The sequence below is a fragment of the Manis javanica genome, chromosome 1, assembly GCF_040802235.1.
Source record: "Manis javanica isolate MJ-LG chromosome 1, MJ_LKY, whole genome shotgun sequence".
NCBI classification, from domain to species: domain Eukaryota; kingdom Metazoa; phylum Chordata; class Mammalia; order Pholidota; family Manidae; genus Manis; species Manis javanica.
In genome coordinates this window covers 36,390,307-36,412,109 of record NC_133156.1, presented here as the reverse complement: position 1 = coordinate 36,412,109, position 21,803 = coordinate 36,390,307, and the positions used below count along the sequence as shown (strand labels likewise).

Here is a 21,803-nt window from a genome sequence, read left to right as displayed (position 1 = left end):
GTATGCCTAAATATTAAAGAATAGAAATGATGATCTAATCCTATTCTCTTTTCCACAAAAGCTTCTAGCAGACTGTTACACTCAACATAGATGCTAGTGGTGTGATAACCACCCCTTACACATTGGCACAGTTTTCAAGGTGTTTACACATCTCTTCTCACTCTTAATGCCCGAGCGAAGCATCAAAGCTCATCCCCTCTCCATATACGAGGACACTGAGGCTCTGCACCCAGGTCACCCAGCTCATCAGCCTTCTCCTGCACCAGACGTTCCAGGCACCCAGGCCCTACCCGCCACTGCCATGTCCAAGCCTCACCTTGATCTGGGAATACTCAGGTTCGAACTTCTCAGTCCACAGGTCCTGCTCATAATAGAAGAGCCCATCATTAATGACCTTGGCCAGCTCAGCACTCATCTTGGCCCGTGAGGTGTGGTTGCCTGTGCGGTCCCCCCCGGGGTGCCGGCGCATGTAAGGTGGTGTCTGGGTGACAATGAGGATCTTGTTGACATCCCGGTCATCAATCTCATAGTCGGAGTCCTCGTCAGACCAGGCGGTGAAGGTGTTCTTCCGCCCATCCATCTGCTCCATCTCCTCATCAAACAGGAAGTCCAGTTCCTCTTGCTCATCCTGATCCTTGGGCATCAGCTGCTGAGAGGGCAGCTGCTGAGGCAGAGAGGTTGGGTGGAGGAACCTGGGCTCCTCAGACTTCTAGAATGGGGACAGACCAAGGGGAAAAGGAGTCACCAGTGGGGGTGGTCCCTGAACCAGGCTCTGTAGCTGTGCCCTGAGAGGCCGTGGCCACACCACCAAGTCACAGCTGTCGGCCTTGGAGTCAGCTTCATGAGGAAAGGATGTCTCATGGACTCCTGGTCTCTCTACTACAGCTCATAATACAGTCCTTCATGAACGAGGTGACAAGTTCCTTTCAGGTACTGCACTGGGACTTACCTTTACATCCTACACAGCACCTAGCTTGGGAGTGGGCACATAACGGGAGTTCATCCATTTATCCATCTACCCAGCGTTTCCAAATAGACCAAAAGCTTCGTGAGGCAAGGACCACAGCTGCCTTGCTTCCCATTACATCCTCAGTACCTAGAGATTGGAACCTGGCAACAGCAGATGTTCAGCTATGTGATAAATGAGCAACTGTCCACTGGTACCAGGCCCTGTAGGAACAACCTTGAAGCAGAATAATGAACAAGACAAGGCCCTTGAACTTAAGGAGCTCACAGTTTAGTGGGACGAGAAGTCAATCACCCAGCCAGCCAACTGTAATGTGGTATATGGTAAAGACTATAAGTAGCCTTTGTGGAAGTACACAGACACTTACCCAACTGGGGGTGGGCATGAGGACCGCCAGGGAAGGCTTCCTGAAAGAAGCAACTACTAAACGATAGCTGTAAGCAAGCCAGATGAAGGGACAGAGTGTGCTAGACAGATGGAGCAGCACATCCCAAAGGCAAGGGAAAACGGCCTTTCAGCAAAGACACTTGAGAGTGCTGATAGGCTGAATTGATCTGAGACTTTGGGGAAGAGGCATTGGTCTACCTCACAGCATGTATCCAAAAGTCAATTCCCTACTGTGCAAAGTCCCATATAAACTCCAAACCTATTCTCTTTTAAGGTCCAAGATGGGCCAGGTGGGAGTGGGAGCTCTTCCAGAATGGGAGCTAACCCCGGCTCCTTCCTTCCCAAAGCCTTCAGTCTGCAGGCATGGATCCTGTAAGGTCCTTGTGCGCTTACTACCTTTCTTCTCCTGACTCTGGCCTGATCCCTGACACTTTCTGAAGAAACACAGCCAGAACAGATGGGGAAAATGGGGGTACAAACAGGCAGGGAGGGAGGAGATGAGGGAGGTGGTCACAGTGGTACAACGGAACAGGGAACACAGAATTCCACAAAGTCCAAGGTCATCTCTGAGGCCTCCTCACAAGCCCCAGACCAAGGACACTCTGAAGAGGGGTTGCGGGGCAGTGAGGGATGGAGCAAGTTTGCTCCTAGAGAAGGAGCAGCAATTTTAGCTTGAAAACACAACATTTCTCTAACAGTGGGCTCCATTTGTACTGTCTGTCTATTCCTTTACTATTTCTAGAGGAGTCTAACCCCTCCTTCCTTTTACTTGAAGATGAGGAAACTGAAACAAGCTTCCCAAGGTCACCAGCCAGCAGGGACAGGAGATCTGTGCTCTAGTTCACACTAACTTTACATCCAGGCTGTCATCTGCTCCCTCTCCCTTTCTTCTTCAGAGGGCCTGAGGGGCATAGGGGACAATGACGACACATTCTGAGGAAAGGCACTTAAAATGCAGCTCCAGGGATGTGGATGGGGAAAAAAGAAAAGCCAAGCATCAAAAAACCTGGGACACTGCTGCCAGAGGCTGCATGGTCTCTTCCTGTGAATACTGCCCTAAGCAGTATCCCCTGCCTGTTTACAACAGACAAAGAAACAAGCCCATCAGCTTCCCTGCAGTCACTGGGGACCTCAGCTCACATTGTAACCACGAGCCCCACACCAGTCCCTCAGAGCCCAGAGCCCTGTGTCTATGTGACACCCGCTTTAAGAGCTCCAGCCCGGCCCCTAGGACCCAGGGTGAGTGACAGGCCTCACCCACCTTGGGTCGTGCCGGGGAAGGCCGAGGCCTCTTCTTCACTTCAATCCAGTTCTCAGAATCCAGGTCAGGCAGGCTGGCAGACAGCCCCTTGGGCAGGGTCTTTAGGTTGCTGACCTCCTCTGTTTTGGTTGGCACTGGGGTGACTGCACGGGGAGAGCCAGGCGCCGACTCTGGAGGGTGGAAAGGTGAAACCTTCATCCTGCTAGTCCTCCTCCTGACCCAAGAAACACTGCTGGCCAGAGGACCAGGGCAACAGGGACGCACCCACATGCCAGCAGGGCACCTACCTGTCTCCTTCTGATAGTGCTGGCGGGGCACAAACTCAGGGCAATTGAGAAGCTGGGAGAAATCAGTCTGGGAATAATCAACTATCGGAGGACCAGGAAGAGGCCATTTCTCTGGCTCCTCTCTCCTTCGGATTTTCTCATCAACAATCTCCACCACCTTGCTGTCCTTTAGGGCCTGCAGTGGGGGAGGAGGGAGAGGATGCACTGGAATGACTTGGATGGACTGAGATCTTAGAAACTGGAAGACTGACTAGGCCCCCATGAGCTCAGGTATGAGTGCTGTGCTGGCAGAAGTATTAAAAAAACTGACACCACTTTCCAGGACTAGTGGACAAATGAGATGTTCAAACTTAGGAGGGTACTAACATGAAAAACGCAAATGCCCTTTGGTCCTGCCATTCCAGTTTCAGCAATCTGCCTCAGAGAAATACTTGCACAAAGAGGTGACAATATGTATAAGATGTGATAAAAGGTGATTCACAGCACCATTGCCTGTAATAGAAAAAAACTGGAAACCACCTAACTTGCCACATCATAGACAATTTAAATAAATTACGGCACATCCAACTCAATGCAACACTACTCAGACATTTTAAAAAAGGCTTCACATATACTGAGGTAGAAAGAGCTGACACAAGGTAGTTTTGAGTTTTTAAGTTAAAAACATACAAATACATACATATTTGTAGGATTCACAGGTAAACTGCTCTGAGTGTTTTTATCTCTAGGAGAAAAGGTAAAGGGTAGAGAGGGGAGGGGAATTTTCTTCTAAAAAATCTTTTAAATCGAAGAGGAAAACATTTAACATGTGACAACATACTCTGTGGGTGAGGATGGGGAAAGAGGCTGGTGAGAATGCAAGAGACACAACCCCTGAAGAAAGGGAGTAGGGCAACAACCAGCTGAACAACGCACGCACCTGCCCTTCGGGCCAGCCAACGTGCTTAGAGTACCTACAGCAAAGACACAGAGGCAAAAATGGGAATAGACAGACATGCAACTAGAAATAGGAATGAGGAGTATCTTTCCATTACATACTATGCAGTTAGCTCCCAGCTATCTTAAGTGAAAACTATAAAAGAGGTGAAGAAATGTGTTATATGTTACCATTTATCTATGAAAGGGAAGGATACCAATACATAGAGAGGCATTTGCTCATTTTTTTTTTAATGGCAGGATAAAAAAAGGTTGGCTATAGGGGAAGAAAGAAAAAAGGTGAGAGTTTTAAACTGGACTTCTATGAATATATCATGTTGACTTTAGAATATACCATACAACTATGTAAACATTTTATATAAATGTAAAACAAAATAGAAATCACAGGAGGAGGGGGAGAAGCAATCTCTAACTTGAGAGCAAAATTTTCAAATGATTAAAAAAAAATTAAAATATCCTTCAAGTTAAAGAGATAACCACAAAAGATTACTTCAAATAACTTGAAAATATAGTCATTTGAGTACATAAATAGAAAAGACCTGTTTTTAGTAGCAGTAGAGGTATTATTACAAGAACAATGTAATGAACTGTGTATAATAATGTATAAATGATAGAACAAATGAGTAATTATGTTGATGTCTCATGTTGATGTCATTAGGAATGAAGATTTTTGGCATGGGAGAAAGAAGTAGTTACAAATAAAAGATCATTGGGGTTAACTAAAGACTATGTAGTTCTCAATTTTAATAGAAAATAGCAGTCTAATCTCATGATGTATTAAAAAAAAACCAAAAAATTCTAGAAACAATATCCAATGAAGTATCAATAAACACCCCTATAGCTCAAGACTTCAGTATCTAAATACCATAAATACCATTTCCCTAAAATAGAAGACCTAGATCCTACAAAAAAAATGGCCAATTCCAAATCTGGGGCAGTAGATGTACAAGATGAACCAGGGTCCTACTGGCCAAAGATGGGACAATTTTTTTTCAGCATATTAACTGCAATTGATTGAAATAATTATGTTTGAATCTGTAAGTTTATAATGATACTAGAAGACAGTGAAACAAAAACCTCACTGGTTACCTTTGAAGGTTATTAAGAGTCAGTTCAATTCTGAAAACAAGTCAAAAAAGGGAAAGATCAAGCATTTATCTGCCCTTTCCGTACAAACCATACTTCTTGGTAACTGAATAGGTGATGAGGCAAATTTCCAGCTAACATGAGGTATTCCAGCTAACAAGTGAAGACAGATTGGATAATTAGACTATTACCACTTTGCAATCCCTAATGAAATAACAGGCAGTGATCACCAGTAGCAGCTTATACCACAAGAAAGATGAAATGAAATGCTATGTGCCACTTGGGCAAATATATCATTATATTCTTTACCAGGAGGAGAGAAAAAAAACAGCAAAACCTGAATGTGATCAGGCCTCTAGATCACCAATTTAAAAAAATTTTCAATGGAATGAACATTTGATAATATTAAGGAATTATTAATATTTTTACATGTGATAATGACATTGTGATTATGTTTCTTATAGATCTTTATCTTAGAGACAGAACCTATTAGAGAGAGAAGAACATGTTAAATGAAGCCACTGTACTCTGTGGGAAATTCTATAAGACATAGTCTTGTATGCCTTGTATGTCTACAAGACATCCTCCTTTAAACCCCAGTTCCAATGTTGGTCATTTTCCCTTCTGCTCCTGAAAACACCACATAGCTGGAATGATCCATTTCCTTGTACGGCTCCCCCACTGGGCTGTAGCCAAATTGGTAGTCAAAATGGGCTATGGGGGAAACAGGTGCCATAAGGGAGAGGAGATCCCTGCCCATCGCCCCCACCACACTCCCTTGGACATCCCGGAGTTCAAATAATAAACTGCAAAGAGCGGGGGAGGGGAGACTTAATAAAAGTAATTCACCCATCTTATTTGGATCCTGAGTCTCACAAACTACTAAAAATTTTTTTCACAAGCAGGGTGAATTTTCAATGGAATGAACTTTTGCTAATATTAAGGAATTATTAATATTTTTACATGTGATAATGATACCATGATTATGTTTCTTAATAGGTCTTTATCTTAGAGACACAAACTAAAACACGGAGGAAATGTCAGGTTAACTGAGGTTTTCTTCAAAGTAATTAGGGAAGGGAAACAGGTAAGGGGATAGATGGAGTAAGACTGGCATGGATTGAAAATTGCTGAGGCTGGGCAATGGGTTCATTATTCCATTTTGTCTACTACTACAAATGCCTGAAATTTTCCATATTAAAAGGGAGAGAGAAGAGGAAGGGAGGGAGGAAATGAGGCTGGACAAGCCTTGGAACTTCAGCAGAAGTAATCAGATGGGACTCTGGGAGTTTTCTGCAGAGCTCCAGAAGTAAGGACTTTTCTTTCCCCTGCAGCCCAGCCCCGGGGAGGGAGACGTACCACAAAAATGAGTGAAATGTCAGTGGTGAGGGCCTGCACTCGGTGGAAGGAAGCAATAAGAGTGATGGGAAGGAAACCGTCAGCATCCATTTTCCGTCGCAGGAAGAAGTCTCGCTCTAAGTTGTCCACGCTGAAGTAGTATTCACTAGGTGGAGAGGACAGCCATGACTACTGCATCAATCATGAGTATGTCTTCCTTGTTCTGTACACCCCAGGGGCCTCACACACCTCTGACCTACCCTGAACCTATTAAACATACTGTATTTAGGGCTGCAAAGAGATATTATCCTTTCATGGCTACTTAACCTTGGGCCAAACCATTCCCTCTGCCCTTTGGCCTCTCTGTATGCCTGGCAAACTCAACATCCTTCTTTAAAACCCAGTTCCAATGTTGTTGGTCATTTTCCCTTCTGCTCCTCAAAACACCACATAGCTGGAATGATCCATTTCCTTGTACGGCTCCCCCACTGGGCTGAGAAGACACCGTACTGGAGTAGTTTGGAGCTAAGGTTTTGCAATCAGACAGAAATGGATTCAAATCTGTACCTTGTTGCTTATTAGCTATGAGACTCTAGGCAAGTTACTGGGCTGGTTTGCTCCTCTATAAAATGGGGAAAAGACCCAGCTCATAGGAATTAAGTAGACAAGTGCTTAATTAAATAAAGAAAATAAAAAAAGAGAACGCCTGTAAAGCATGTAGCACTGAGCCTCGCCAATGGTGAGGACTCTGTGTTTGTAGCATTCTGACAGTGCTGTCATTACAAACAGAAGCAGAGAAGGAGCTGGCATCTAGACATTTTCTCTCCTTTTTCTAGTAATTTCTAATTTTCTTCAGGTAAATACCTCTGTAACAGGTTATGACCTCTGTAACAAATAATTTTATAAAAAATTAGCTTAAAAGATAAGGAAGTTATCTTTCTCAGCTTCACTGAGGGGTAGCAGCTGTTGCTAGTACCAGAAGGGCCTGTCCAGTCCTACTCTGCCCAGCTGCCGTCCCCTGGCAGCTCCACCCCATTTCCCCTCTCCACTCACATCTGGCGCTTGATGTAGTCTTTCAGAAGCTCCTGGTCCACACTGTAGAGCTCAGTGCTGCTGACATTGTCAAAGTAGTAGGTGATGTTGTTCATATACTTGGGGGTACGAGGCCCCTCTGTACCATCAAACTTCCGGTAGCCAAATTGGTAGTCAAAATGGGCTATGGGGGAAACAGGTGCCATAAGGGAGAGGAGATCCCTGCCCATCGCTCCCACCACACTCCCTTGTACATCCCGGAGCCCAAAGGGTCCTCACGTACTTCGAGTGCCACCCCGGCCGCGACCCCGGCCGCGACCACGCCCCCGTCCACGTCCACGGAAGGAAGCCCGTGCCCCACCAGCCCCATCACTCTTCACACTTGATGTCTCATCCTGGTCATGCCAGGTGGGCTCTGATTTGGTCTCTGGTTGCCAGGCCTGGGTGGTGGGAGCCATGGGCACGGGCATGTAGGTGGCAAGCTCAGATCCTGTGAGGAGAGGGGACACTGGGTCAGGCCCGATGGAGACCCCCATACCCAGGTCCTCCGCAGTGGGCAGTTCATACCTTTGATCTCTCCACGGCTGGCAGGTGTGTGTCGTGGCTCTGGTGGGCGAGCAGGGCGCGAGACCAGCTTCTCTCTGGGCACTTCAGGCTTCATGTCAATTTGTAGCGGAACCCATTTGTGTTTGTTCCCTGGAGGGCAGCATGGGCACATGAGAAAGCCTTAAAGGAAAGGTCCCTCCCAGCCATTCCTGCCCCCAGCCCTCCTTCCCCTGCGCCTGGAGCTTCAGGCCTCATTCACCATCCAGTGGCCTTGGGCAAATTCCTTTCCCATGCTGGGACTTCATTTTTCTCTCTAAAACAAGGAGGCCACGGGCCTCAGTGTGATGGACACTCCTGCCGACTCCAATACTGATTGCTCCATGGTCAGAGAACCCCCTTCTGGAGCCAGACACATGGCTGTCCAGAATCAAGACCGCACTTCCAGGTTCCCCTTAGACACATGCCAATATTCTGCCTGCAAGGGCTAAGTGAAAGGAGTCAATTCCAGGCTGAGTCCCCTAAAAGGAAGGGAGCCACTCTCCCCTTTTTCCCATCCCACTGGCTGGAAAGAGTGAGTCACCTTGGATAAGAAGAGCCAACACACCACAGCGAGACAAAAGGAGTGAAGGCTGCCATTCTAGACCTGGCCTACCTGCACCAAGCTGTCAGCTGAGAGCAACAAACTCTGTCTGGTTTAGACCGCTGGTACTTTGGCTCTACTACAGCTGCCAAACTTGTGCTCTCACCACTTCAGTCAGAGTGATAGGAACTCTTAATGAAATCTTATCTGGGCCCGCAGAACAGCAAGACAGAATACTCTAAGGGACCTCACCTGTTCTGGGCACTGCCAGTCAGCCTGACACCCCTCCAGCAGCCGCCGCATTCTGACAGCTCACACTTCCGCCCTGCCACCTTCTCCCCAGTGGTGCTCCGGGTCACTCACCTTTCTTCTTCTGCCCCGCTCGCTGACAATCCTCGTCCCCATTCTTCTCCTCCCCTGATTCATCCGACTTGGTTTTCAGGCTCTCCTTACTGTCACTCCCCTCTTTCTCCTGTTCCTTCATGTCCTTTTTGGGTGGCAGCTTGCGGGCAGGCTGAGGTTTGTGGGACAGTGGCTGCAGTGGGAAGTAAAGTAACAGGAGATGAGGTGAGTCTAAGATCCTCTTGGGATGGGCTGGAAGGAAGCTCCCTGTCAGCAGAAAGGGCAAAAGGAGCTGAAGCATGCAGCAGCAGGCTGGACTGGATGAATCCTAAGGTCCTGTGTTCATGTGTGAGAAGCTTTCACTGGAAAGTGTGGTCAGTCAGTGAGAAGGAGGGAGATAACCTGTCTTTCCAGCTTCCTAGAATCTCTAAGTGACAGAGACAACCACCAGAATAGAGTGGCTAGGCCTACAGGGGCCAAATGGTTATTCCCTGCACCAGGACTCCATCATCCAGGCAGTCGCGGGGATGGAGAGGTGCTGGCCCCTAGCTGTCCACACAGACCTCGTCTGTGAACTGAAAGCCAATGGCCACAGAACAAAAGCATGGGAAGGTGAGGATTAGGAGTTCCTTCTCCACGGGAACGAAGGAGAACTACAGAAGCTTCCCTAAGACGTGGTCTGGAGGTGGGTACCTGGCCTACTGACCACTTTCTCCTGCTTCACTCGCAACCCAAGGGTAGTGATGGAGAACACAGGCTCTGGTATGATATAACACACTTGACCCAATCCCCACTTGGTCATCAAGGGCTAGCTATTAACCTCTCCCAGCTCCAGTGGCCTTACCTGTAAAACAGGAATTATCAAAGGACCTATCCTGGAGTAACCATGAAGGTTACATGAAATGTTAAACAGATAGCACTTGGCAGCCCCTGACAGAGCATGGGTGCAAATGATAATTATTCTTAGCAATTTCAATGTTGCCTATATTATACCAACTACTCCCCTTAAAAAATTGAGAAAGGTAAGATTGAGGCTGTGAAAGGCTGAGAAGCCGTATGTGTATATGCAGATAGCACTGAAACCTACCCGTCACTCCCCACAGACTCACCTGTGCACTCTTGTGGGCTATCTCTCCAGGTGTGGGCCAGTTGATTGCATCTCCAAAGTCACCAACCTGCAACGCACATTCCATGAGGGCCCTGCAGTGACCTTGCCTCTGCCATTCAGTCCCTCATCCAAATTCAGCTCCACTGAGCTATCAGAGGTAAAAACCCTTCTGTCCACTAGGACCATCTACACTGGAGGCCCAGAAGGGGCTCCCTCGCTATTCAGAGAGAATCCAGAACTACCTGGCAACTCAGAAGTACTCACTAGAACAGGAGAGAAGCTATCACCTCCAGAAAGTCCCCTCTGGTTGCGCACTCCAACTTCTTACCTTGCTGCCTTTGCGCTGTTTAGGAACTGCTGCCCTCACCACCTTGGCTGGAACAGAATGTTCTGAGGGGATAAGAAGAGAAAGATAGTCATGCAGAGCCCTTAGGAGGGGGTCACTGCCAGCTCCTCACCCTCATCACCAGCTCCATTCCACAAAACATTCTGTAGGCTACTAAAGGAGGAATGCAATGGTGAGCAGGGGAAGGACATGCTCAAACACCAGTAACAATTTTACCTGTCTTTCTAAAGAAATTATAGAAAGTGGTAACAACCAGAGATGGATTAAAGATGGCAGCATGAGAGGAGAGACAGAGGCTTCCTCCTAAAACTGGATACAATTAGAAAATATAGTTGGCACACTAATCCTGAGAGCGCAACAGGAAAGAAGACGGCGCCAGACTGCGTACACCTGGAGAATAGAGCAGACCTCACGGAACAGGGTAACGTACCAAAGCTGTGGCCAGGCAGGACCCAAGCCCTTCCCCCACCCCAGCTCACCAAAGGGAGAAAGAGAAACGGAGCAGGAAGGGAGTGGAAGGCCTGGGACTGCTGAAAACCTAGCTCTGGAGATCTGCGCTGGGAGCACAAACCTACATTTGATGGTGCTTTCATGAGACTCGCATGACTACTGGGTTGGAAAGTTAATACAGGCAGAGTTCCTGGGGAGACTGGGATTCCGGCCACTTGTGTAAAGCAGGGATCCATATCCAGCTGCTCTGGGACAAAAGCTTATGTCTGTGTGCTCAGCCCATTGGTTCAGCAGTGGAGACAGGCATAGCAGCCAGAAAACGGGAAACAGCTCTTTCCTACCCTGAGGCACCAATACCGCTCCCCTGTGACCCCCGACATTGCTTCAGGGGCTGAGCAGCTCCAGAGTAGAGCTTCTGGACACTAGAGGGCGCCATATACAAACATGAAACACCAAAGGGACCTTGTCCAGAGTAAAATTAATATAACTCCGGAGAAAGATTTAAATGACATGGACCTTACGAATCTTCCTGGAAGGGAGTTCAAAATAAAAGTCATCAACATGCTAATGGAGGTACGGAAAGATATCCAACTCAGGAATGAATTCAGGTTGGAGATCCAATCACTGAAGAGCACGATGGAGGGTTTTAAAAGCAGGTTGGATACAGTGGAGGGGACGATAAATGAAATAGAAACTAGAGAAGAGGAATACAAAGAAGCTAAGGCACAGAGAGAAAAAAGGATCTCTAAGAATGAAAGAATATTGAGAGACCTGTGTGACCAATCCAAACAAAACAATATTCGCATCATAGGGATACCAGAAGAAGAGCAAGAGAAAGGGATAGAAGTGTCTTTGAGGAGGTAGTTGCTGAAAACTTCCCAAGTCTGGGGAAGGAGGTAGTCTCTCAGGCCATGGACCTGCACAGATCTCCCTACACAAGAGACCCAAGGAGGCCAACACCAAGACATATAGTAATAAAATTGGCAAAGATCAAGGATAAGGACAGACTATTAAAAGCAGCTAGAGAAAGAAATAAAATCACATACAAAAGGAAAGCCCATCAGGTTAACATCAGACTTTTCAGCAGAAACCTTACAGGCCAGAAGGGAGTGGCATGATGTATTTAATGCCATGAAACAGAAGGGCCTGGAACCAAGAATACTTTATCCAGCAAGATTATCATTTAAATTTGAAGGAGGGATTAAACAATTTCAAGATAAGCAAAACCTGAGAGAATTTACCTCCCACAAACCATCTCTACAGTCTATTTTGGAGGGAATGCTATAGATGGAAGTGTTCCTAAGGTTTAATAGCTGTCACCAGAGGAAATAAAACCACAGTAAAGAAAGTAGAACAGCTAATTACTAAGCAAATGAAAAATTAAATTAACTACCCCCAAAGTTAATCAAGGGATAGACAAAGAATACAGAATATGATACCTAATATATAAAGAATGAAGGAGGAAGAAAAAGGAGGAGAAAAAGAAAAGAACCTTTAGATTGTGTTTGTAACAGCATATTATGTGAATTGTTAGACTCTTACATAGTAAAGAAATTAACCTTGAACCTTTGGTAACCACGAATCTAAAGCCTGCAATGGCGATAAATACATACCTACTGATAATCACCCTAAATGTAAATGGACTGAATGCACCAATCAAAAGACATATAGAGTCACCGAATAGATATAAAAACAAGACCCATAGGCATGCTGGACTCACTTTAAACCCAAAGATATATACAGACTAAAAGTGAAGGGATGGGATGGAAAAAGATATTTCATGCAACTAACAGAAAAAAAAAGGAGTTGCAATACTTGTATCAGACAAATAGACTTCAAAACACAGAAAGTAATAAGACACAAAGAAGGACATTACATAATGATAAAGGGGTTAATCCAGCAAGAAGATATAACCATTATAAATATCTATGCTCCCAACACAGGAGCACCCACATATGTGAAACAAATACTAACAGAATTAAAAGGGGAAATAGAATGCAATGCATCCATTCTAGGAGACTTCAACACTCCACTCACTCTGAAGGACAGATCAACCAGACAGAAGATAAACAAGGAGACAGAGGCATTGAACAACACAACAGAACAGATGGACCTAACAGACATCTACAGAACTCTACACCCAAAAGCAACAGAATATACATTCTTCTCATGTGGAACATCTTCTCAAATGGAACATTTTCAAGAATAGATCATATACTAAGCCACAAAAAGAGCTTCAGTAAATTCAAAAATATTGAAATTGTACCAACCAGTTTCTCAGATCACAAAGCTATGAAACTAGAAATAAATCACGCCAAGAAAATGAAAAATCCCACAAACACATGGAGGCTTCACAACATGCTCCTAAATAACCAATGGATCAATGACCAAATAAAAACAGAGATCAAGCAATATATGGAGACAAATGACAACAATAATTCAACACCGCAAAATTTGTGGAACACAGCCAAGGCTGTGCTAAGAGTAAAGTATTTTCAATACAGGCCTACCTCAAGAAAGAAGAACAACCCCATATAAGCAGTCTAAATTCACAATTAATGAAACTAGAAAAAGAACAAATGAGGCCCAAAGTCAGTAGAAGGAGGGACATAATAAAGATTAGAGCAGAAATAAATAAAATTGAGAAGAATAAAACAATAGAAAGAATCAATGAAAGCAAGAGCTGGTTCGAGAAAATAAAAATAGATAGACCCCTAGCCAGACTTATCAGGAAAAAAATTGAGTCTACACAAACAAAATCAGAAATGAGAAATGAAAAATCACTATGGACACCACAGAAATGCAAAGAATTATTAGAGAATACTATGAAAAATTATACGCTAACAAACTGGATAACCTAGAAGAAATGGACAACTTTCTAGAGAGATACAACCTTCCAAGGCTGACCCAGGAAGAAACAGAAAATCTGAACAGACCAATTACCAGCAACGAAACTGAACTGGTAAATCAAAAACCTACGTAAGAACAAAACCCCTGGGCCAGATGGCTTCACCGCTGAATTTTATCAAACATTTAGTGAAGACCTAATACCCATTCTCCTTAAAGTTTTCCAAAAAGTAGAAGAGGAGGAAATACTTCCAAACTCATTCTATGAGGCCAGCATCACTATAATACCAAAACCGGGCAAAGACACCACAAAAAAAGAAAATTACAGACCAATATCCCTGATGAACATAGCTGCAAAAATACTCAACAGAATATCAGCAAACCAAATTCAAAAATACACCAAAAAGATCATCCATTATTATCAAGTTGGATTTATGCCAGGGATGCAAGGATGGTATAAAATTTGAAAATCCATCAACATCGTCCACCACATCAACAAAAAGGACAAAAACCACATAATCATCTCCACAGATGCTGAAAAAGCATCTGACAAAATTCAACATCCATTCATGATAAAAACTCTCAACAAAATGGGTATAGAGGGCAAGTACCTCAACATAATAAAGGCCATATATGACAAACCCACAGCCAACATTATACTTAACAGCGAGAAGCTGAAAGCTTTTCCTTTAAGATCGGGAGCAAGACAAGGATAAGGATGCCCACTCTCCCCACCTCTATTCAACATAGTACTGGAGGTCCTAGCCACGGCAATCAGACAACACAAAGAAATAAAAGGCATCCAGATTGGTAAGGAAGAAGTTAAACTGTCCCTGTTTGCAGATGACATGATATTGTACATAAAAAACCCTAAAGAATCCACTCCAAAACTATTAGATCTAATATCTGAATTCAGCAAGGCTGCAGGGTACAAAATTAATACAAAGAAATCTGTGGCATTCCTGTACACTAACAATGAACTAGCAGAGAGAGAAATCAGGAAAACAATTCCATTCACAATTGCATCAAAAAGAATAAAATACCTAGGAATAAACCTAACCAAGGAAGTGAAAGACCTGTACTCTGAAAACTACAAGACACTCATGAGAGAAATTAAAGAAGATACCAATAAATGGAAATACATCCCATGCTCATGGATAGGAAGAATTAATATTGTCAAAATGGTCATCCTGACTAAAGCAATCTACAGATTCAACACAATTCCCATCAAAATACCAACAGCATTCTTCAATGAACTAGAGAAAATCGTTCTAAAATTCATATGGACCCACAAAAGACTCCGAATAGCTAAAACAATCCTGAGAAGGAAGAATAAAGCAGGGGGAATTATGCTCCCCAACTTCAAACTCTACTACAAAGCCACACTACAAAGACAGTTTGGTACTGGCACAAGAACAGAACCATAGACCAATGGAACAGACTAGAGAGCCCTGATATAAACCCAACCATATATGGTCAATTAATATATGATAAAGGAGCCATGGACATACAATGGGGAAATAACAGCCTCTTCAACAGCTGGTGTTGGCAAAACTGGACAGCTACATGCAAGAGAATGAAACTGGATTACTGTTTAACCCCATAAACAAAAGTGAACTCGAAATGGATAAAAGACTTGAATTGATGAAACCATAAAACTCTTAGAAGACAACATAGGCAAACATCTCCTGAATATAAGCATGAGCAACTTCTTCCTGAACCCATTTCCTCGAGAAAGGGAAACAAAAGCAAAAATGAACTCATGGGACTACATCAAACTAAAAAGTTTTTGTATGGCAAAGGATATCATCAACAAAACAAAAAGGCATCCTACAGTATGGGAGAATACATTTGTAAATGACATATCCGACAAGGGGTTAACATCCAAAATATATAAAGAACTTACACTCTCAATACCCAAAAAGCAAATAACCCAATTAACAAATGGTGGAGGATATGAAGAGACAGTTCTCCAAAGAAGAAATTCAGATGGCCAACAGACACATGAAAAGTGCTCCACAGCACTAATCATCAGGCAAATGCAAATTAAAACCACAATGAGATATCACCTCACACCAGCAAGGATGGCCAGCATTGAAGAGACTAAGAACAACAAATGTTGGTGAGGATGCGGAGAAAGGCGAACCCTCCTACACTCCTGGTGGGAATGTAAGCTAGTTCAACCATTGTGGAAAGCAATATGGAGGTTCCTCAAAAAACTAATAATAGAAATACCATTTGTGACCCCGGAATCCCACTTCTTGGAATATACCCAAAGAATAAAACTTCTCAGATTAAAAAAGACATATGCACCCCTATGTTCATTGCAGCACTTTTTACAATAGCCAAGATATGGAAGCAACCTAAGTGTCCATCAGTAGATGAATGGATAAAGAGGTGGTACATATACACAATGGAATACTATTCAGCCATAAGAAAGAAACAAATCCTATTTGCAACAACATGGATGGAGCTGGAGGACATTATGCTCAGTTAAATAAGCCAGGTGGAGAAAGACAAATGCCAAATGATTTCCCTCATTTGTGGAGTATAACAATGAAGTAAAACTGAAGGAACAAAATGGCAGCAGACTTGGAGACTCCAAGAAGGGACTAGTGGTTACCAAAGTGGAGGGGTTGGGAGGGAGGGAGAAGGGTTTGAGGGGTATTATGTTTAGTACACATGGTGTGGGAGATCACGGGGAGAACAGTATATCACAGAGAAGGGACATAGTGGATCTCTGGCAACTTGCTGCACTGATGGACAGTGAATGCATTGGGGTATGGGTGGGGACTTGATAATATGGGTAAATGTAGTAACCACACAGTTTTTTCATGTGAAACCTTCATAAGAGTGTATATCAATCATGCCTTAATAAAAAATTAAAAAAAAAAAAAGAAAGTGGTAACAACCAGCAACCAAAACCCCAGGAACTCACCTCTGAGGTGGGAAGGCTTGCACGGCTCTACACCCTCTTAAAAAAGTGACTGAGGCCTGGAAAGGTAAAGTCCCTGGTAGACTGAGCCATGCCACAGTATATAGCAGGTTCCATAAAGGAGGGGTTGAAAGACCCTCCCTGGCTCTAACACACTAGAAGTCTGTGTGTGAGCTGACCTGGGCTAGCGATCACAGGGGAGGTGAGATAAAAATCCTTAGTGGGCAATCAATGAGTCCAGGAACTTCTTCTAACCGCCCCCCACACCACGGCTACCTCTGTCCTCAGTGAACTGTGGTCACCAGGAGGGTTAGCCACTCATGAAAGATCTGTCTGCCTTCCAAGTTTCCAAAGGATGAGACCCCATTTGATGCAATGATTCTACCTTTAGGAATTTGTCCCAATAATACAAATTAGACATGGATTTAAAAGTTGTAGAAAGATGTTCAGTAACAGTGGAAGTGCTGCTTTTAACTTCAAAAACATTGAAAACAACCTACAAGTCCAATATTAGGGAACTGGCTAAGTAAATTAAAGTTTAACAATTTTTAGAGTAGTCATTAAAAGATAATGATCTCTACTGATGTGAAAAGAGAAACACAATAAATGAGAAAAGTTACCCTATTTTTGTAAAAGAAAAAAATGCATATATGCATATACATACAGTAAGAACTCTGGGAGGACATATGTAATTATTATCACAGGTTAAGTAGTATGTTTACAGTGATTTCTGTTTGGAATTCTCCAGTAGTTTAAACAAAGACAGACATGGGCTTCTTAGAAAGAAAACTTTTTTAAAAGTAAGTGGCTCTAGTAAGTAGGTCTGGTCCTTTCTATACCTATGACTTGTTTTCCCAAAACAGTTCTGAAGAACAAGGGCTTCTGAACCCTTCCTCCCCTGGAAACCTGCAGGAAAAAATACATCCTGGGGTTTTGCTCACCCACTTCTCCCATCACTGTACCTCCACTGTTGGCCAACCATGCCAGGGTGAGTTGCTCCCAGTCCCTGAGCAGAGAAATTTGTCCAGCTGGTCTCAAAAGGAATATTCTCCCTGACCAGACCCGTGTTCCCTTAATGAGTAGAGAGAGTCCCTGCCTTGTCCTCCTAACTGTGAGGCCACAACATTCTTGGCTTGCGCTCCCAACCAGAGCCACTGCTCTTCTCAAGACCTGAGAGGTGGAGCTCTGGAATCCAGACCACAACACCCCCGACCCCCAGTGACTGACAGTGGAGAACCAGAAAATCTCTCAGTCCCAAGAGGATGGAGACTGTAGGCCCTGAGAGATACTTCACACCACTTTTCTTGCTAATCCTGGGTTGGCCCAGAGAAGCCTAATACCACCCAGTTCCGTGATCAGGCTGCCTGGATCATCTCCCTGGATTACACCTGAGCTATGGCTATAAACGCTTCTCAGGGACCCATCCTCCAGCTCGCAGCAGCACTCCAGCATACTACCAGCAAAGCTGCAGGCCAAGAGGCCTGCGACACCAAGTCCATTAACAACAAGCTGGAAAAGGGAACAAGGTTCCTGGGGCAAGGTGCTCCTGAAGACTTTCCTCTAAAAGGTGAGGCACAGTTTTTCAGGTCATTGTCTATTTCTTCTAATAAAAATAACAACGTTTTACAAAATTGGGAAGAGTCAGATCTTCACGATTACCCTGCCTGATGTTTTGTTCAACAATATCACATAGGGACAGGGTAAAATACTGAAAGTTCAGTCTCCAATTAATGGGAGAACTTCCTGCCACTAAAAGACCCCACTGATTCCCTCCTTACCCAACCAATCCCAAGCTGTCCAAGGGAATGTGTCTAATCTGGGCATACACAGGAACTTTCTTCAACTAGTCCGGTGTGAAATTTGTTGGAAAAGCCTCTAACATTAGCTACCCCGCCTCTGCCCCAAGGACACACAGTGCTCTGTTCTTGCTCCGCTCCCAGCTAAGGTCTCCCCGACTCCAAGGAAGAACAAAGTCCCCCAGAGAGACAGAGAAAGCCACTAGAGAGAGAACTACTTCTGCCTTTAAGCAAAATTCCTAGATGTATTAAAAACCCTGTGGGGCCTAGGGAAAGCCAGGAAAGCTCAGATGAACTGCTGTCAGGCCCTGCGGGATGCCGGAAAAAAGACGACTTCAGTTACACATCCCCTTCTGGGTTCCCTCTCAGCTACCAGGCAACCAACACTCACATTCATACAGTACAGCTCCGCAATATACAGGGCCTGCCATATGAAATGGCTCCCAGTGAAAACCAACCCTTTGTGCAGGTGCCAGTCCCTATGTCCAGCACCATCCCAGTCAAATCAGGGAACAAGCCCCCTCCTCTCACCTCTGCATTCGGAAACTTGGGCCAGCAGCCACTGTCCCAAGCCCAGCTCAGAAACGCTTAACTCACCACCCTGCATCTGCCCAAAAAAGCAGCTGTAGAATGTAAGACCATGGTTTGAATCTCCTTTATTTGCAGATAGGGACCTGAGGCCCCTAAAGGGTAAGGGGTTTCCCCAAGAAGAGCCAGGACAAGAGTTGAAGTGTCAGCTCTTTGTCCAGCATGCCTCCAGCTCACCAGAAATCCCATGCATCCACTGGTGGGTCAAATGAATTGGTCAAAAATCCTTCCCAATGCAATCTTAGAGCTCTTCCTTGGTGCTTCCTGGTACAGAATAGCTGATGAAGGGACAGGTTCTTAGGTAGACAGGGAGGAGGTTGGCGGCCAGAGGCCCTGAGAATGTGCCTTTCTCCCTGACTGAGGCCAAGTCAGAGGTTAATGTATATCTGGAAAAGAAAAGCCACATTCTGTCGCATAGGACCAGTCAGCCAGGAGCCAGTACTGAACCCAGTTCTAGGATCCAATGGGCTTCCTAAACACACAAATGCACATATGCATTAAACAAAGCACACAGAATCTGTGTGTGTGGTTGTGGGACACAAGGACACTTTTTGTGAAGCTCTATCTGCAAGGCAAGCTGTTTTTACTTAAGATTATGTATGGAGAGTGGCAAGGAGCTGGGGAGCTAAACCACTATGGCTAAGTAACAGGCCAAAATAATGAGTGGGGTGGTAGGAGCAGAGAAGGCAGCTCCTCCATAAAGTGGAGTGGCTGACAACACAACCTCAACTGTCCAACCCTTTGAGATTCTTTGTTCCTCAACTGTCAAGTGTGTAACACCCATTCATTCAAATACTGTCTAGGAAGGCAAGACAGCCCATTTGTTACACACATGAACTTTGCTATGTGATGTATTTGGGTTGGAGTCCCTACACAGTCTGCCCCTTCCAAAGCCTCTCTGAACTTGTTTTCTCATTTGTAAAACTGAAGTCATTATTTCATAAGGCTGTTGTGCCAGTTAATTGCATAGAGCAGAGTGAGAGTGCCCAGCACACAGTAAATGCTCAACAATTATTTACTATTTACTATTTACTACAATTCAAACTCACAAGGAAAGCTAAGTATTTCCAAGCAATCCGCATCCTCATTGTTAAAGGAAGAAAGAAACCATCCAATCATCTTTCAATATAAAAAGAAGCATAGTATGTGGAAAAAACTCTTGGGGCTCAATTAACAGATTCAGATTACAAATGAGCCTGCCTCTCCCAACCCTATCCTGGCTCTACTGGACAATGCCCTCCGAGACAGGCTGGGCTCCAGGGCAGGCTTCCCCAGAGAAGAGGAAAGAAAGGAGGAATTTACCCCAGTCTCCAGGGAGGCTTTGGCGACAACCTGGAGAGGAGGTCATGCTAGAGGAGGTCCTGGGGTTCCCTTTCAGCTGAAGAAATTTAGTCACTCAGCATGGAAGAGGAAGAGAGCCTGGCCCCAAGGAGTCTCTTCACACTACAAAGTGGCTGAACCATGAACACGCAGTACAAAGCCAGATCAAAACATATTTTCTATATTGAGTCGTTCCAGGAAGATCCTAAAGCCGATGACCTTTTGAATTAAAGGCTACCCACGACTTGGTCAGCCAATGGGAAACTGCCTGTGACCGAAGTTTGCTCTTAGGTGGTCTGCTGGGTAGTGAAGGCGTTAGAGAGAGAAGGCACGTGGGTGGGCCAGACTCCTCAGTTGTGGTAAAAAGAATTGGTACAAGGAAGGGAGAAGCTAGGATTGAAACTGAGGGACCAGTTCCGGGGAGAGGTGAGACAGGGCTGAGCTGAATGAGAAAAAGCTTGTAGAACTGACAGTGGGTGGCCAGGGAGGAATACTAGATTCCAGGGCTTAGCGCCACGACAACGGGGAAGGCCAAATGTTTATTTGGGGACTGGCATCATCTCCTGGCAAATGGCATCTGAAAAGGCTGAGTTTACCCTGGTTACATAGAACATCTACCCTGGGGAGCAAGGTAGTTGTTAGGCTTAGGGGTTGCACTACTTGAGTTTACACTCACCCATCTGCTGTCCTAACTGACCATTACGTTGACCTCCTTGGGGTGTCCTCCCAGCTACCAGACAAAGTTCCCCTGCTACGTGCTCCCAAGAGCACTGTGACTCCCTCCCCACCCCCGCCTCCAATCCAACTATGTGCTCCTTGAGGGTGGAAAGCAGGCTGCTTTCACAGCAGTAATCCCAGTGTCTAGCTCAGGGCCTGGCTAAAGAGCTGACATTTGTTTAATTAATGGCACACCCATCTCTATGATTTAACACCAGAGAAGAAAAGAGGCTTTGCTTTCCAACTGCTAATTCCTGAGGCTAGGGCCTCACCCCTCAACCTTCAGCCAGAGCCCTCCCACAGCAGAAAGGAAGGGTTCTAGGCTCTGCTGGCTCCCAGATGAATCTATGCGGGGGTATCATTTTACACACTGAGGAAAATCAAAACCCAGTGCAGGGAAACAGACACTGCTTCTGGGCCCACCTCCCAGTTCGTCCACTCCCACCTCTGCCCCCGACGAAGTTCCTGGGGGCAACAGCAGGTCAGTGGGGTGTGGGAGCTGGCATGGATTCTGCCTCCATCCTCAGCCTCCTGAAATGGGTAAGGCCACCACCATGTGCCTGAGCTGCAGCTGGAAACCCCAACTGTGGAAGGCAGTGAAACCATCTTAAGTAGAGGGTGAGGCAGGCAGGAAAGGGAGTCTTGGTTGCACATCCCACCTGTGCCTCTCCCTCCCAGGCCAGCCTCGGGGCAGATCTGAAAAGCCTGGTATATTCTCAGCAGTCACTCAGCCTGGGGAGGGGTGGAGTCATGGAAAAGGAGCTTGGGTACCACAGGCCTTGCACCCAACCCCACTGATCCTAACACCCCCAGCACCACTTCTACAGAGGAAAGAAGAGTATTTTCCTGCCCTGTTAACGAACCCTCCTCACCTTGTTCACCAGTTCTAGCTGCTGCCATTGCCGCCACCTCTCAGAGGCCTCTCCCACCCAGC

General features: G+C 45.2%; 1 protein-coding gene across 1 annotated transcript in view; it reads right to left on the bottom strand.

Annotated features, from left to right (window-relative positions):
- The window catches only part of LARP1 (La ribonucleoprotein 1, translational regulator), a 58,468-nt gene that overhangs the window by 12,390 nt on the left and 24,275 nt on the right, over positions 1 to 21,803 (bottom strand). Inside the window, exons 2-11 of the mRNA XM_037025134.2 lie at positions 10,199 to 10,260; positions 9,872 to 9,937; positions 8,784 to 8,955; positions 7,862 to 7,990; positions 7,578 to 7,784; positions 7,316 to 7,478; positions 6,284 to 6,428; positions 2,903 to 3,077; positions 2,616 to 2,785; positions 317 to 709 (exon numbers count right to left, since the gene is read on the bottom strand). Coding sequence (XP_036881029.1) covers positions 317 to 709; positions 2,616 to 2,785; positions 2,903 to 3,077; positions 6,284 to 6,428; positions 7,316 to 7,478; positions 7,578 to 7,784; positions 7,862 to 7,990; positions 8,784 to 8,955; positions 9,872 to 9,937; positions 10,199 to 10,260 — 1,682 coding nt within the window. The remainder of the gene's footprint in view (positions 1 to 316; positions 710 to 2,615; positions 2,786 to 2,902; positions 3,078 to 6,283; positions 6,429 to 7,315; positions 7,479 to 7,577; positions 7,785 to 7,861; positions 7,991 to 8,783; positions 8,956 to 9,871; positions 9,938 to 10,198; positions 10,261 to 21,803) is intronic.